The 17497-nt window shown below is 40.0% G+C and overlaps 1 protein-coding gene across 1 annotated transcript in view; it reads right to left on the bottom strand.

The window, feature by feature from the left end:
* The window catches only part of LOC131876734 (uncharacterized), a 146320-nt gene extending 131283 nt beyond the window's left edge, over positions 1–15037 (bottom strand). Inside the window, exon 1 of the mRNA XM_059222199.1 lies at positions 14750–15037. Coding sequence (XP_059078182.1) covers positions 14750–15037 — 288 coding nt within the window. The remainder of the gene's footprint in view (positions 1–14749) is intronic.
* Positions 15038–17497: the final 2460 nt, after the last annotated feature.

The raw sequence follows: 17497 nt of genomic DNA, 5'->3' as shown, positions 1-17497 counted from the left end.
ATGCATTCCCAAAGAAATGCAACAAGTCCTAAATTAGTTTAAGGACATTATTAGTGATGGAACACCAACAACATTGCCTCCTCAACGTGCCATAAGTCACCAAATTGATTTCATACCTAGAGCTTTATTGCCCACTAAGGCAGCTTACAAAATGACACTAGATTAGAATAAGGAGATAGCCAAGAAAATACAAGAACTCTAAGACAATGCACTAATAAGAAAGAGCATCAGCCCATGTACAGTACCCACCATTTTGGCCCCTAAAAATGGAGGTACTTGGAGACTTTGCACTTATTCTAGAGCCATAAACCAGATTACCATTAGGTATAGATTTCCCATTCCAAGAATTGAAGATTTGATGGAATGTTTAGGAGGTGCTGAATACTTCACCAAGATAGACCTCAAGAGTGGTTACCACCAAATCAGAATCAAGGAGGGTGATGAATGGAAGATAACCTTCAAGACCACATTAGGACACTATGAATGGCTTGTTATGTCATTTGGACTCACAAATGCTCCTAGCAAATTCATGAGACTCATGAATGAAGTACTCAAGGACTATATTGGTAAATTCATTGTTGTTTACTTAGATGACATCTTAATTTTTAGCAAGTTTAAATATGAACATCTTAAGCATATAGAAATTGTATTGAGGAAACTATGTGATGAGAAACTAACCACCAACCTGGAGAAACATGAGTTTATGAAATAGGAGTTGGTGTATCTTGGGTTTGTAATCTCAATAGGTGATTTGAAGATGGATTCCTCTAAGGTGGAAGCTATAATCAATTGATCTAGTCCTAAGACAACAAGTGAAGTAAGAAGTTTTCATGGCTTGGCTCAATTCTATAGAAAGTTCATCAAAGGATTTAGTGAGATATGTGCACCCATGCTTGAGACAATCAAGAGAGGCATGAAAACCAAGTTTAAATGAACAAAGGAAGAACAAAGAGGATTTGATCTCTTGAGGACAAAGGTGGCTAGTCAATCAGTATTCATTCTTCCAAGTTTTGATAAACTCTTCACCATTGAATGTGATGCAAGCAACATAGCGGTTGGAGTAGTTTTAAGCCAAGACAATATACTGGTTACATTTTTCAATGAGAAGCTCAATGATGCAAAGTAAAAGTATTCCTCTTATGATTTGGAGTTGTATGCACTTGTTCAATCCCTTAGGAAATGGAGGCATTATTTTCTACCTAAGGAATTTGTTGTTAATATTAATAATCATGGTCTTCGCTTTCTCAATTCTCAAAAAAAGCTGAACCATAGGCATATTATGGGTAGAGTATTTGCAGTCATATACCTTTACCATTAAACACATGAAAGGACAATGTAATAAAGTAGCTGATGCATTGAGTAGAAGGTTACTAATAGTGCAAGAAGTGTAGCTCAAAAGTATTGGAGAGGATAGTTTCAAGGATTTGTATGAAGATGATGAAGACTTTGCTACTACCTACTAGGTTTGCCAAGAGTTTGGAAATCATTTTCATTGTGAATATGCAGATTACACCTTACAAAATGGACTCTTGTTCAAAGGAGGACAACTATGTGTTCCTAAAGGGTCTATGAGAGAAAACTTGATGTAAGAGAAGCACAATGGATGCCTAAGTGGACATTTTGGTTTGAACAAGACTTTGGAACTTGTCCAAAGATTCTACTATTGGCCTAATATGCAAAGAGATATCAGGAAATAGGTGGAACAATGTGTGTTTTGCCAAAGAGCTAAGGGTACATCCTCCAATGTTGGTCTTTATCAGCCTTTACCTATCCCAAACTAGCCATGGGAGTGTGTAAGTATGGATTTTGTTGTTGGTTTGCCTAAAACCAAATCAGGTTTTGATAGCATCTATGTTGTGGTAGATAGGTTTAGTAAGATGGGCCATTTTATTCCATGTAAGGTCACTCATGATGCTAGTCACATTGCTCACTTGTTTTTGAAGGAGGTTATTAGAATTCATGGTTTACCTATCAACATTGTATCAGATAGAGATGCTAAGTTTAATTGTCATTTTTGGAAGACTTTGTGGAAGAGATTGGGTACTAACTTGTCTTTTAGTTCAACCTATCATCCCCAAATAGATGGCCAAACTATGGTGGTCAATAGAACACTCGGAAACCTTCTTAGATGCTTGACAAAGGAGTATGGAAAAGCTTGGGATCAGATCATCCATCAAGCTAAGTTTGCATACAATGATAGTGTGAATAGGTCAACCGGTAAAAACCTTTTTGAGATTATGTATGGCGTTCATCCTCAAGGTATTTTGGAGCTAAAAGATTTTGAAAAGATGGGGCAGAAGAGTGGACATGCTTTGGACATGGCTCAGTCCATGCAAGAGGTTCATGAGCAGGTTAGGACAACCCTATTCAACACCACTCAATGAATCAAGGAAAGAGTAGATGAGAAAAGAAAGGATGTTCAATTTGTAGATGGGGACATGGTCATGGTTCACTTGAACAAAGAAAGGCTTTAGAAAGGTATCCATAGTAAGCTTCAGATGAGGAGGATAGGTCCTTGTAAAGTCTTGGCCAAGTATGGCAATAATGCATACAAGTTAGACCTACCCGGTGATATGGCTTTATCTCCCATCTTCAATGTTGTAGATTTGGTAAAGTATAAGGGTACATTTCCAGAAGAAAATAGTAGAGTCTCATAGGTCTCTTGAGCATTTTTAGACCTTCCCTTACCACCTTCACCCATTCCCCAAGCTGAGAACGTGTTAGACTCTAGAGTTTTGAAGAAAACAAGGCATACTACCTATATGGAGCACTTGATCAAATGGCAGCACCTTCCAGCATCTGAGGCTAACTAGGTACCTAAGACAAACTTTTCTAAGCTTGGAGTTCTGATTTCTTTGTTGCCTAAAGGAGTCACTTGACTTCTTTCTCATTGGGGGAGTATGGTGCAGGAGCACTTAGTTTTGAGTGCATTTTCTTCATTTTTGGTCTATTAGTCTATAGTTTGGTTTTAGATTGTGAATAAGGGACTACTCATAGGTCCACATATGTTTGTGATATGCATTGGTAGTGGAGACACTTAAAAATAATTATTTTTAATTCCTCACATAATTAATTAATTAATTATGTTAATTCAAATTCTCGTCAATATTAATTAGATATAATTAATATTGTCACTATAGTATGTGATTGATTTATTTAATAAATCAATCCCTTTCTTTATTCTTCTAAAAAATTAAATCCTCACAAATCTTCCTCTTGGCTAATTAATTTCAATTAATTAGTTAACCTACATGATTCCTACAAATCATCTTCTTAATTCATCATTAACCTAATAAAGTTTTCTAGAAACTCCCCAAACCTACTTAACATTATTCTTCAAATTTTTAGTTCCCTCCACTCATTCTCTCTCCTAGTCAAATCCTCCTACAAATCCTATCCCACCTAATTCTTTCTCTAATCCCCTCTTAATGAGTTGCTAGCCACAAATTCAACCCCTTATCCCTTCCATCCAACCACTAGCTTTTAATGCTCTTTTCCTAGGTGAATGTGAGATTTTCAAAATCTCACAATCCTCTAGGCATCTCCCCTCCCAAAGAATTTTTAATTCCTTCTTATTCCTCCAATCCCCATGATTATCCCTTTTTGGAGAATTTTAAATTCCTCCTCCCCATTCTTCAAGGAATGTCACATCCCTTGCTCCTCTCAAGGCACATTGGGAAGTCTTCCCAGTGCACCTTGCTCTTCTCAAGGTACCTTGGGAGGTCTTCCCAATGTACCTTAAGGAGTGTGGAGACAAGAAATCCCTTTAAGGCATATCTCTTGGTCTCCACACCCTCTCTTGGGCCTTGTGGGAGCTCACAAGAAATTCTAGCCATCCATTTTTCCTCTCCTCTTCCTATAAATTGAGGATTCCATTCCTTCATTTTTCATCTCTAAGTCCAGTAATCTTTTGCTGCCCTTTTGAGTCTAGGAAATCATCTTAGCAACCTTATCATGTTCAAATCATATCTCATCCACACTTGATCATTTTATCCATATCATCCTCCTAAAATCCATTTCATATTATGCACAACATTGGAGAGCCATCCACATCAAACAAGCAAGAGGAGCACATCAAGTGGAGCATCATCCAAGGGTGCCTTCAACTCATCAAGCTCCAACCAAAGGAGAAGGTATTGGTTTGTGAGGTATATGCATTTGTCCTTGTTTTGAGCATTTCAAATTATGTCTTTGGATTCCATATGATTATATGTTTGATTTGCATATTTGCTATCTAATCCACCTCACAAGTCTTTTCCCCTCTTCATTTTGGCACGTCCGGTGGGACCCTCGTCCCTAAAAACTAATATTTTTTGTGAGTCATGAGACGTAAGTTCTGGAATAGCGTGAGAGACTGCAAATCAATGCGAGTGCCTCAGGTTTAGTGCGACTGGAAAACTTGTTTTGGTGCGAGCACAGACACATCAGTGCAAGCGTACACACGACGACGCGACCGCATCTGAACATTTAGATTTTTTTAAAAAAATTTCCCGCTCATAATTTTTTTTTTTAAAAATCACTCTTTATCTATTTTTTTGCTGTGTGCACAGGCATTTCGGCATGAACGCAAACATTGTAGCGCATCCGATTCAAACCAGTACGACTATTTTTTCCAAAATTCCTGCTCTGTTATTTGGAATTGAATTTTGAAATTTTACCAACTAACTCCTACCGATCTCTATTTTTCAGTTTTAGCACGAGCGGAGGTGTTTTAGCACGAGCATTTCTGACTAGCGTGACAGACAGGTATAAAATCCCTTCCTATTTTGTGTAATTGTCAATTTGTTTACTGGTTTTATTTGGTTCAGCGCGTACCCAGGCATTTCGGCATGGGTGACTGCACTTCAGCGCGTGCGCTCTATGTGCAGTACAGTTAGGTCTAATTTCTATCCTTTTAATTTTGTAGCTTAATCCAACCATCCAAGACTCAAAAATATCAGAAAAAACTACTAATCTCACTATTTTGCAGGTTGTCTAAGCAGATTCAACCAAACATTTTGCATTTATTTAAATTAGGCACCTAGATATTAATTAAAATGGAATGAACCTTTGTCTTGCGTGTCTTTTTAAGAAAAGCGTAAAGGTAGGAGAGTACATTCTCGTCTAGCTAGATGGTCAGAAATCTAGACCCTCCAACCTTTTCTTGTTTGATTGTGTGTTTTCCTCTAGTGGGCCTGCCCTCCCAACTTTCTCTTTGAGAAGTTAAGAGGGGAATGACCCAAGTGAATACACTCAGACCTGGGGTTCCCAACTCACAATAATAAATAGGCCATTGACTATGAAAGGGTTAATGGTTGGGGCTATATGAGAGTTCACTCTCACATTGGGTGCTTAGTAGGATCCTAGAGATCTCAATCACACTTGCGTGACTACTAAGTTCTTGGTGCTTCGTTGGGCTATAGGCCTCAATTGCACTTGCGCAACTTTGAAGGGTAGCTCCTAACGGAAACACTTACTAAACACCTTGTTCATAGTAGCCAAAAACCTTCTAGTCATTGGTGTGGGAGGTCAAACCTCTAAAGCCACCCATATTTTTATGGCCCTTAGTAGAGACACAAAGTTCACCATGAGGAGTTTTCATTGGAATTGATGCTTGGCTGCCCCAAGAAGTGAGTGTCATAGAGGGGAGCCAGTGGGGTCAAGCATCTAAGTGTCCGCTCTAGGTAAGCGTAGCTAGGAAACCGATTGGGATCCAATGACTATTGTCCTTGCCAGCCTTCAGAATGTGGTATATGAGCATGAGTGTCTTTGAGTTAACATGCATTTGATCATTGTGTTTTCTTTGTTTGGTACACACTTGCCAAGAGTAGACTAAAAACACATCATTATCCCCAAACACTTTGCAAAACACTTGTCAAGACACAAACAATTGTCTAAGACATTATCTACACAAAATCCAAAATTGTGTCAAAAGCTTCGTCCGTTACATGTTTCATAAGCCTAAGAGAGAAGCTAAGAGTCCATCCTCTCCAACAACATTCAAGTTTGTCCTTTTGCAACACCAACTATCATCCAAATCAGGGTGGTCTTGTCCCTTCATATAACTTGTTGTTCGAATCGATCCTCCATTGAGTCATGTACATGCTAAGAACAACCTAGTCATCAAATTTCTTCTAGGCCATCGTTATCATACCTCCTCTATCAATCACCCTCAAATTTCCTAAGGACTTAGAACATCAAATCAATCTCCCACCATTATCAAATCAATTATCAAAATCCAAATCCAATCATCCTCTAATCCAATTTAACCTCATGTTAAAGTTACATGCCTTATGAAATTTCATTTAGACCTTATCATTGATTAATTGGCTCTCGTGCTTGAAGGAAAATCCTCTCCAAGTACCTTTTGCCTAATCCTTTTTAAGTCGATCAAGACTCTTAATTCACGTCTTTACTTTGCTTAGGGTCATTAGTCAACCCTTGGTATAAGAGAGGCTTTTTAATCATTAATCCAAGGTCTAAATTCTACCCAAGTTGGTCATCACCTTGCTTGTGGTTGCATCCACCACCTAATATCCTCATCCAAGGACTAAGGTCTCAAATCCTAATCAAATCCGGGCTGTAATACAAGAACCCCACCAATCAACAAAATCTCTTGTCATAAAAGACAAAATCCAAAATTCCACAAATATCTAGCTAAGTCCTTTCATCACAAATTCCCCCCTCCAAACATTTCTAAGGTTATTTGTGTATGGTCACAACTTGATCCCAAAAGAGAAAGATGGTTGAACAATAATATGGCATACCTAACATTAGTGGCCTATATGAAGACCCCACGCAAGATCCTACACAAAGTGGGCAACGTAGCAATCAAGATCAAAGCCAAAATCCTAACATGGTTAGCCAAGATGAACTCTCTCCGGAAGTGCAAACTTTCCTAGCGGATTCTTATAACCAAGAGATGATGGAAAAGTTTATTCAACACAATCCTACTGTACTTCTAAAAACTTGCCTTGAAAATGGAGCTCAACTTCGACCTAAATTTAATGGATCCGCCCTCGCCCAACAACCATAAGGAGGCCTCGCTCCAACACAAAGTGTTGCACCTATTATTCAAACTCAATCAAATGCAGCCCCATCAATCATCCAATCTCAATCAATTCCACCCATGGCACCTCCCATCGTGGTCTCCATCCCACCTTCTTCCTCCTTACCATCTATACCACTATCACATTTGATCTCATCTATTCTCCAACACACTTCTATACCACCTCCTTCCATTCAACCACATATTTCTATTCCACAAACTTCCCTTCCTACCACAACCAACTCTCACACAAATCCCGGTGACATTAGTCCACACATCCCATGTTCACGTCTCCTCATCATATCAATATATTGGTGGTGGTGCACCTTCTTTGGCTCATCCAATTCTTGGGGCAAATACAATTCATCATTATCAAAGTCCACAACAAGACCTCATCAAGGAAATTCAAGACATGAAAAATATCATCAAGGGCATGAAAGAAAGACTAATAAAAGGAAAACTTACTCATTCGAAGAGTTTTGCCCTTGTCCTTATGACCCATCTATATCATTTGCACCCTAACCCCCAGGATTTGAGATCCCCAAATTCACCAAGTATGAAGGCAAAGGAGACCCCCGCGACCATGTCTAAGAATTCCACATCTTATGCCAAGAAGTCTCCTATAGTGACCTTTATCCTTGCACACTCTTTCCCAAGAGTCTCACGGGAGATGCCCTGGTATGGTTCTCATCTCTACCATGAGGTTCCATTGTCTCCTTTCCAAAATTGGTAGAAATATTTGTGGCACACTATGCTTACAACATGGTTAATGATGTTTCTATGATGGACCTATGCAATACAAAACAAAGGCCCAGAGAAACCTTCGCCAATTTCCTACAAAGATGGCGACATCTTATTAAGAAATTCTAGTGGGATATGCTAGAACAACATCAAATTGAGCTATTTCAAAAGAACTTGGTGCCTGAGCTTTCAAGACCCTTAATATCCCAATGTATCAAATCCTTCCAAAAATTGACTGATAAGGGCCTCACCCTCGAATGTGTCTTGTTGGAGGAAGGAACCTTGGAACATTACTAGAAGTCGACACAAAGTTCTTCTTCTTATCATAAAGACAAGCCAAAATTCTGGTCTAGAAACAAAAACATGGTCAGTGATGGTGTAACTAATGCAAAGCGGGTCCAAACCATGGCTGCTCCCCCAAAATCCACTACCAATAATCATCAATTTAATAATCAAAGCAATCAAAATCAATCCCAAAACCTCACAACAATGTCTCAATCTAGGGATGACCACCCCGATCGAATAATAGGACTTTAAGAGACTTCACTCCTTTGGCTGAGCCTATTGAAATGGTGTTTCAAAAACTTGTCCAAGTGGGTGTAGTGGTTTTTCCAATCACTCGCCCGTTTGACCCCAATCAACCTAAACCAAGATGGTATAACGAAAATGAGTATTGTGAATACCATCGTATCAAGGGGCACGATACATGAAAGTGTATGAACCTGAAAATCTAGATACAAGATCTCATTGATAGGGGTGAGATTGAAGTAACAAATGCAAAACCTGGTAATAACAATGAAAAAATCAAAATGTACCACGAACCCTTCCTGAAGCATGATAAAGGAAAAGGCTCATCATCTAACACAATGGGTTATGACTACACTAATCACATAACCGGATTTGAATTTTTAGTAGGTCGCATTGAACCTACAGAAAATCATGTCAATGTCATAACCATCCAAGGAGTTAATCCTCCTTCCCAAAATAGACCAAATCCTACTAGGATAGTCATTCAAGGCGTCATGCATTCCACCTCCCATTTCCAGAATGACTACAATGTAACTACATGTCGAGATAAGGTCACCATCCAAGGAGTCCCTCCCCCACCAAATCCCCTGCCCATGTCTTCCACCCATGGATATGACCTCCTTGACCAACTTGGGAAGACCCCCACACAGATCTCCATTTTGGAACTTCTTAAGACTTCCCCAATCCATAAGGAAATTTTGGAACAAGCCCTTCTTGAATCACGCATTCTTGATAACATCAACGCCACCCAATTCCAAGCCCTCATTGGAAACCTTGCTGCCCAGCAACACCTTGTATTTACCTCCAAAGATGCTCCCGCAGATGAAGACCATAACAAACCTTTGCACATCAAAGCTCTTATCGATAAGCATAAGGTCAAATGTATCCTGATAGACAGGGGATCTGGGCTTAATCTGTGTACATACAAATTAATAAAATAATTGGGACTTTCTGAGGATGTGGTAGACACATTAGGAAGGATCACAATAAAGGCATATGATGATGCAGAAAGAATTTCAAAGGGCATGATCACCTTGCCTCTTCAAGTGGGGCCCATGATAATTGAAACCCCTTGCCAAGTACTAGATCTTGATCTCCCCTACAACATTCTCCTTGGGTGGCCATACCCTCCACCTATCACCAATGCATCAAATTCCCCTATAATGGAAGAGAGATCACTATCAAAGGTGATCCCCAACCTTTTCAATATTGAAAACTATTAGAGGGGAAGCATCCATATCATTTCCCACTAAATAGACCCTCACCAATGCCTCCATCTGACACATCATATGTTGCCTCCACTTCATCCCAACCAGATAATCAAATCAAGATCTTGGACAATGGCTCTAGAGAATACAAATTGGAGGACATCTTATTAATAGTCAACCTCCCTCTCTCTCAGAAGTCATTTGGCAAACCAAAAGAGCTCAAAAAGGACCCAAAACTAGTCATGTAATGCCAAAATACCATCTTCGAGAAATGGGGCCCACTTAATGAGGAGAGCCTTGAAGTAGATGCCTCTTCCTGGTTGTACAAGGAAGAGGATGATGATCCAACAAAAGTATAAAAAAAAATGTACCCAAAAGCATCTACCATAGTTGAAAAAATGGGTTACAAAGGACACGACCTAGTACCAGGGGAGAAAGGAAGAAAAGAACCCATAAATCCTATCTCCTACAAATACAATAGAGGCTTAGGGTACATCCCGGTGCCTGAGATTACTATCATCGGTGCCCCTTCTAGTCCTTCTTTGGATATCGAAAGCGTTGACGAAGAGGAATTCCACGAAATGCCTTATGAATACGAGAAATATATCTTCTTTGATGTTTACATCAATACCATCACCCCCATAACCCCTCCCACTTCACATGAGCTACATCTTGTCCATCCTGAACTCATTGACTGGGGCCAACAAGACAAACCCACTTTAGATATCTGCGCTAATGATAATGCTCTCATTGCTCTCCTGATGGCACAAAATCTGGAAGATTGTAACCAGATCAAGGGTTTCTAACTACACAAAAAGGGATACTTTGTTAATAAGGACAACGCCATTAGCCATAAAAAAGATAATAAAAGGAAAAGACATGATTCCCTAGGTGAAAACCTCCTTGAGGCACCTTTGGATGAACAAAAAATAAAAACAAAAGGCATATCCAAAAGTGAAAACCTAGAAGAGGCACTTGACGATGAGGGACATGACCTCCCTACCATTGGTTACCTTCCATAGGATAGATTGAATTTGCTGATAGAAGAAACATACATCATCAACATGGGCACTGAATTCATCCCATAAAATATTCTCATCGCTAAGTCCCTCATGGAAAAAGAGAAACAAGATTTCATCAACTTCCTTACAGAGGTAAAAATCAATTTTGCATGGTCCTATGGTGATATACCAGGGTTGGATCCTGCCTTGGTGGTTCATAATCTTGCTGTTCGCCCAGCTGCAAAACCTATAAAACAAAAACTGTGCAAAATGCACCCACATATTGTACTCCTAGTCAAGGTGGAACTCCAAAAGATGTTAGATGCAAAATTCATCAAACCTATAGACTACGTTGAACAGGTTTCCAACATTGTACCTATTGGCAAACCAGCTGGGGGCATCCGCATCTGCACAAATTTCCGAGATCTAAATAGAGATTTTCCTAAAGATGATTTCCTGCTCCCTAATATAGATATGATTGTGGACCTTATGGCCGGACATGAGATGTTGTCACTTATGGATGGATTTTTCAGATACAACCAAATCAGGATTGCAGTTGAGGATTAGCATAAAACCGCATTTACAACACCATGGGGTACTTTCTATTACCGAGTCATGCCTTTTGGCTTTAAAAATGCTGGAGCTACATATCAATATGCAATGACAACATTTTTTCATGACCTCTTGCACAAAATTATGGAGGACTATGTGGATGATCTGCTAGGCAAATCCAAGACAAGACAAGAACACATCCCCATTCTAAAACAGATCTTTGAAAGATTGGAAAAATACAAACTGTGCCTGAATCCCAAAAAGTGTGTGTTTGGTGTCACATCAGGAAAACTACTATGATTCATTGTTTCCCACAGAGGTATCGAGGTCGATCCTGCAAAGGTAAAAGCTATTATGGAAATGCCTCCACCAAAGACTCTCAGAAAACTGCGTAGTCTCCAGGGAAAACTCCAATCAATCAAACGTTTCATTTTATAGCTAGCAGACAAGTGTCATCCATTTGCACACCTATTGCATAAAGACATAAAATTCAAATGGGACTACTTATGCCAAAAGGCCTTTGAGAAACTGAAAGAATATCTAGCATCACCTCTAGTGTTGATGCTTCCTACTCCTGGAAAACCCCTTATTTTGTATATATGTGCTGTTGTAGTGGCATTGGGGGCATTATTGGCACAAATAGATGACCAAGGGAAGGAACATGCCATTTACTACATTAGTCAAACACTGGTAGGATATGAAATCAATTATACCCCCATTGAAAGAGCATGCTTAGCATTGATGTTCAGCATGCAGAAATTCCGACACTATATGCTAAACAATAAAACAAAGTTGATTGCTAAAATTGATCCACTTAAATATCTCCTGTCAAAAGCTACTCTCAGTGGTAGAATTGCCAAATGGGTCATGCTCCTAAGTGAGTTTGACATTGAATATGTGGATAGAAAGGCAATCAAGGGATAGGTCATTACAAATTAGTTGGTTGAAGCTCCGCTTCTAGGTGACCATCCTCTTCTTATAGAATTACCAAAAGAGTTCATTATGACTATTACCACATCCTCCACATGGTAGTTATACTTTGATGGCTCCTGCACCCAAAATGGATTAGGGGCAGGAGTATTATTGGTCACACCTCAAGGAGATGGCATCCCCAAATCATACAAGATAGCCTTTGCATGAACCAACAACATAGCAGAATATGAGGCCCTTATCACGGGTTTACGCTTGGCTATCCACTGAAAAATAAGAGTTACAAGTCTATGGTGATTCCTAGCTTGTCATAAAACAAGTCAATGATGAGTACTAGACAAAATATGATAAACTCCTTCCCTACAATACCATGGTTGAAGATCTTAAACAACATTTCACGACAATCAAGTTTGATCAAATCCCATGAACTAGCAATAGGGCTGAAGATACAATGACCACCATTGGCTCCCTCCTTCAGATGCCAACAGATAGTCAGAAGTGTGAGTTTTTGATTGAGCAACTATTTATACCAGCATATGACCTACCAGAGTTTAAAATGGTGTGTGTTCTCATTGGTCCCGAGTCCCCGTGATACCAAGAAACCTTCGCTTTCCTCAAAAACAATACCATTCCCCCACATCTAACTAAAACCCAACAAAAAACCTTCATTTTCCCATATGCTCGTTACACCTTCCCTGTAGACACTCTATTCAGAAAGAATTTTGATGGTTCCCTCCTAAGGTGCTTAGATAAACAAGAGGCAGAATGGGCATTACGTGAAGTACACAAGGGTATCTGTGGGGCACACTCAAGTGGGCTCACATTGGCTAAAAACATTTTGAGAACTCGATACTATTGGCCTAAAATGGAAGTAGATGCATATAACTATGTGAAGAAATGCATCCCTTGCCAGCAACATGGCGACAAGATCCATGCACCATCATAAGAATTGCAGCAATTTATTACACCATGGTCCTTCTCGCAGTGGGGGCTCAATCTCACCCTCCATCTTCCAATGGACATAAATTCATTATCACCACCACTGAGTATTTGAACAAGTGGGTAGAGGCTATCCCTCTCACTTTTACCACTGGTAAATAGATATCCAAGTTCATCCTAAACTATTTGATATGCCGATATGGCATTCCCAAAGTCATTATCACAGATAATGGGAGACAATTTAAAAACCAGGATGTCAAAGAACTTTGCCAAAAATTCAACATTCAACATCACTTTTCCACCCCATATTACCCCCAAGGCAATGGCCAAGCTGAGGCTTCTAATAAAACCCTAATCAAGATCCTCAAAAAGATAGTCAATAAAGCTAGTCGGGATTGGCACCTCCAACTCCATCCTGCTCTGTGGGCCTATCACACCTCCATCCACACCCCCATAGGTGCCACTCCTTATTCCCTAGACTTTGGCTCTGAAGCCATCCTTCCCCTTGAGATCAAGATCCCCTCTCTAAGGGTATCACTTCAAAATATCTTACCAGAGGAAGAATACAAAATTGCCCGACTACAAGAGCTAGAATTGTTAGATGAAAGGCACCTCAAGGCCTTGAACCATCTCCGGGTATATCAGAACCATCTGTGCATGAGTTATCACAATAAAGACAAAACCTGGGAGTTCCAAATTTATGATCTTGTCCTCATGGAGAATTAGAAAAACCTCCAAGAAAGAGAAAAGAAAGACAAGTTCAAGCCTAATTGGCTTGGACCATATGTAATCATAGAAAAATATGGATCAGGAGCTTATCAGTGTTAGGTCCAATATGGAAAGCTAATGTATTGAGAGGGGAGGGGTGAATTAGTACTTCAAAACTTTTCTTCAATAATAACTTTACTGAAAAACATAAACTGAATACTGCTGAAACATAATATAAAGCTAAAACATATAAATAACATTCATACTAGTTTCACTCCATAACACATATATTTTGGTTACACAGAAACTCTTTGTTAGAGAGAAAAACTATGGTGGGGATGGCACCCACAACTTCACTACTACAATAATAAAGGTTGCTCGATTAGAGCTACATGTTTACCTATTTCTGATAGCTTACCCTGTTAGTAGTATCAAGATCTTTAGATCTACCTGTTAGAGTAAAGTAATTAATTAACTTTACTCTCCTCTTAAAATTTCACTTTATGCATATATTAGTCATTTAATAATTAATATTTAATTATTAAATTCTCTCACCTTAGGGTTAGGTTTTCCTTTCAGTGTTTATCTCCTTTATAAGGATTGATCTCTTGTATTATTGTCATATTCTTGATTCATTTTTCTCTGATAATAAATCTTTTCACTTTGTCAGAGCCAAAACCCTTGTTTCGTTCTCTCTCTTTCTCTATGACAGGTTTCTTGCATGCAGGTTTCTTTGGGTTCTATGGATTTGTATTTCTCAAATCCTACATGGTATCAGAGCCATATCTGCTGCAGCTTGTTCAGACTTTTGAAATATTTTGAGATCTAGATTTTGGTTGCATCAGATCTGTGTTTGTCTTCTGTTTTTTATTTTGGAATAGGGGAGTACATTTTTTTGGTGCACTTTGAGCCCAAACGAAACTCACCATTGAGCTCGCAGCACCCAAAAACCCCTATTTTCATATAAAATTTGTCTGATTCGAACACAGTTGCTACAGAAGGCAAAAAAAATTTGCCCCAAGGCCGTACTGCCCCAGGGCACGCAGTTCGAGGCAAAAAAATAAATAAATAAATAAATAAACCAAATGTAGTTTTTTAAAAAAAACAAAGGGCACCGCCATTTCAAAAAGCGTGCCGCCGGTGTACAGCCCGGCGGCCACTGCCTGGCCACCGCCGCCGGCGGTAACAACTGGTCGCGGCCCGGCAGCCACCGCCGCGCCGCCCAGCGGCCCGCCGCTCCCTGCGTCGCCCAGGTGCCTCCCGTCCTCCGCTAGCACCAGTGATGCTGCCCCCACACCGTTCCCGCGCCACCCCCTCACCACCAGCCCCTTTGCGCCAGCTCCTGGTCGCCCAGCGGACCAGAGGCCTCTTTTTTTAAGCCCTTGAGGGCTATAAGGGCCCATCTGGGTCTTTTTGGAGCTGTTTTACAAAATTGGGCATAAATCGAGCATTCGATCTCCATTTTTTGAAAACAAATAGGCGTTGGAAAGGTGACTCCAAGACCATTCTAATGGTGCAAGAATTTTTTTATATTTCTCTAGTTTGATTGTATTTTTTCCCAGTCAAAATCCGATTAGTCTTTTTGCACTCCGAGGGGCATAACTTGCTCGTTTTTGCTCCGTTTTTCAAAAGTGAATAGGCGTCGGAAAGGTGGTTCTATTCTCTTTCTAGATCTGCAGTCTATTTCATCAATAAATTCTTTAGGTTCTCATAATTTTATCTCAACTAGTTACTACTTTCTATCATTTTCAGGCTTTCAGTTTGTACTAGGGATTAGTTTTTTTGCATTGTGGGGGGGTGTTTTTTCTTGCTTTCTGTTATTTACATCAGAAAACCAGAATCTACAAACACCAAAACAAAACAACCAAACCCCTTCTACATCTTCTGTCTAGTTCTGAAAGACCACTTAATAATAATTAAAAAAAATTCAGAGTAGTTGAGGCATAGTTCACAGGATGGCTGACAGACCTATTGAATCTCTCACACCGCATAATTACCACACTTGGAAGGGTCGCATGATGACTCTTCTCCAGTCTTGAGGGTTATGGTCCTATTTAGATGAGGTTCAGCCTCAGTTGACACATCCCTTTGAGTTTATGCAGCACAGGAATAATATGGATCAGGCTATGGGTTTGATGGCTTTACACATTTCCGACAGTCTCTAGTTTCATCTTGAGGGCTGTCTCACTCCTCGAGCTATTTGGACCAAGTTTGATGGACTTTTTGGTACTGTCAACGAGTTCAGAGCTTTGCAGCTTGAGGCAGAGTTAACTTCCTTGGTACCTAATTCATTTCCCTCTATTGAGGACTTTCTGATGAAGTTCAAATAGCAAAGATCTATCTTGCAGGGTTGTGGTAAGACTAAGACTGATACAGAGTGCATTTTTCTGATCCTCTCCAAGCTTTGGGGTCCATTTCAGATCTTCTCTTCGACCTTCTATTCCACCATGGATGCCTTGGGTGCTCGACATGTCATGCCTTCTTTTGAGGTCTTTTGTGATCGTCTGACTCGTGAGCAAGCTAAGCTTAAGCAGTTGGATTCACTTTTAGGTTCATAGAACCAGGCATTGGTAGCCCAGTCCTCCAAAGGAAAATAGAAGCAGAAATTGAAGCCTAAGAAAGATTCAGAGGCTAGTGAGAATCCCTCCAAGCCACCACCTAAGTTTGATTCAAAACCACAGTCCAATTCTAAACAGGGCAAATCTTCAAAGTCTAGTGAGTCTTCCTCCAAGACTAAGAAGAAATCTGGTGATCCTTGCAGTTTTTGTGGCAAGGAAAGACATCCTGTTTCCAAGTGTTGGAAACATTTAGAGGCTTTGGAGGAAGCCATGCAGTAGCATAATATCAGTGCACCTCAGCCTCCTTCACAACCCACAGGGAAAGGTCATGCTCTTTCTGCATGAGCATTGTCCTCAGCATCCACTTGGATTCTAGATTTTGGTGCCTCTCACCATATGACACACACAGAGGATTCAGTCACCGCTCTTGCCCCTATAGGCACTAGACATATTGCAGTTGGTGACTCAGCACAACTTTTCGTTCAGGGTTCCGGTACTGTTTCATTGGATGGTGGTTGTCTACAGGATGTACTTTTGGTTCCTGACATTTCGACAAACCTTCTATCCATTTATCAAATTTGCCACTCTGGCTCTGGTAAGACAGTTGAGTTCTCACCTCATGATGTGGTTATTCAAGATCTTCATGATCCTAACTTAGTTGTGGCTACTGGGAGTGTGGATTCTGCATCTCACTTATATAGTTTTGATGGCTTTGAGAGTTCAGACACTGTTGGTTCCTCTCTTATAGCACATGCAGATTCAATGAGTAGGCTTTTGCATGAGCGTTTTGGCCATGTCAATTACAGATATCTACAGCAAATGATTACACAAGCACTTGTGATTGGGCTTCCATAGTTTTCTTGTACTGATGGTGTATGTCATGGTTGTGTCCTTGGCAAACATCATCGAGATCCTTTTCCTAAGGGTCGAGCCTCTCATGCTAGGACAACTCTAGAGTTGGTACACAGTGATCTTATGTCCTTTCTGACTCCTTCCTTTTTAGGGGCCCGTTATGTGCTCACTTTTATTGATGACTTCTCCAAACGTACATGGGTGTACTTTCTTAAGTACAAGTCTGATGTCTTTGACTCATTCAGGATTTTTAAGACATTTGTGGAGAAGCAATCTAGACTTTCTATCAGGAGGATACACACAAATAATGGGGGGGAGTATGTTAATCAGGCTTTCAGAGATTTTTGCACTGAGCATGGTTTACAACATCAATTTATAGTTCCTTACACCCCTCAGCAGAATGGTGTTGCTGAGAGAAAGAACAGGACCTTACGAGAGATGGCAAATTGTATG

Source organism: Cryptomeria japonica, chromosome 6 (assembly GCF_030272615.1).
Source record: "Cryptomeria japonica chromosome 6, Sugi_1.0, whole genome shotgun sequence".
Classification (NCBI taxonomy): domain Eukaryota; kingdom Viridiplantae; phylum Streptophyta; class Pinopsida; order Cupressales; family Cupressaceae; genus Cryptomeria; species Cryptomeria japonica.
This window is presented reverse-complemented; position numbering and strand designations above follow the sequence as displayed.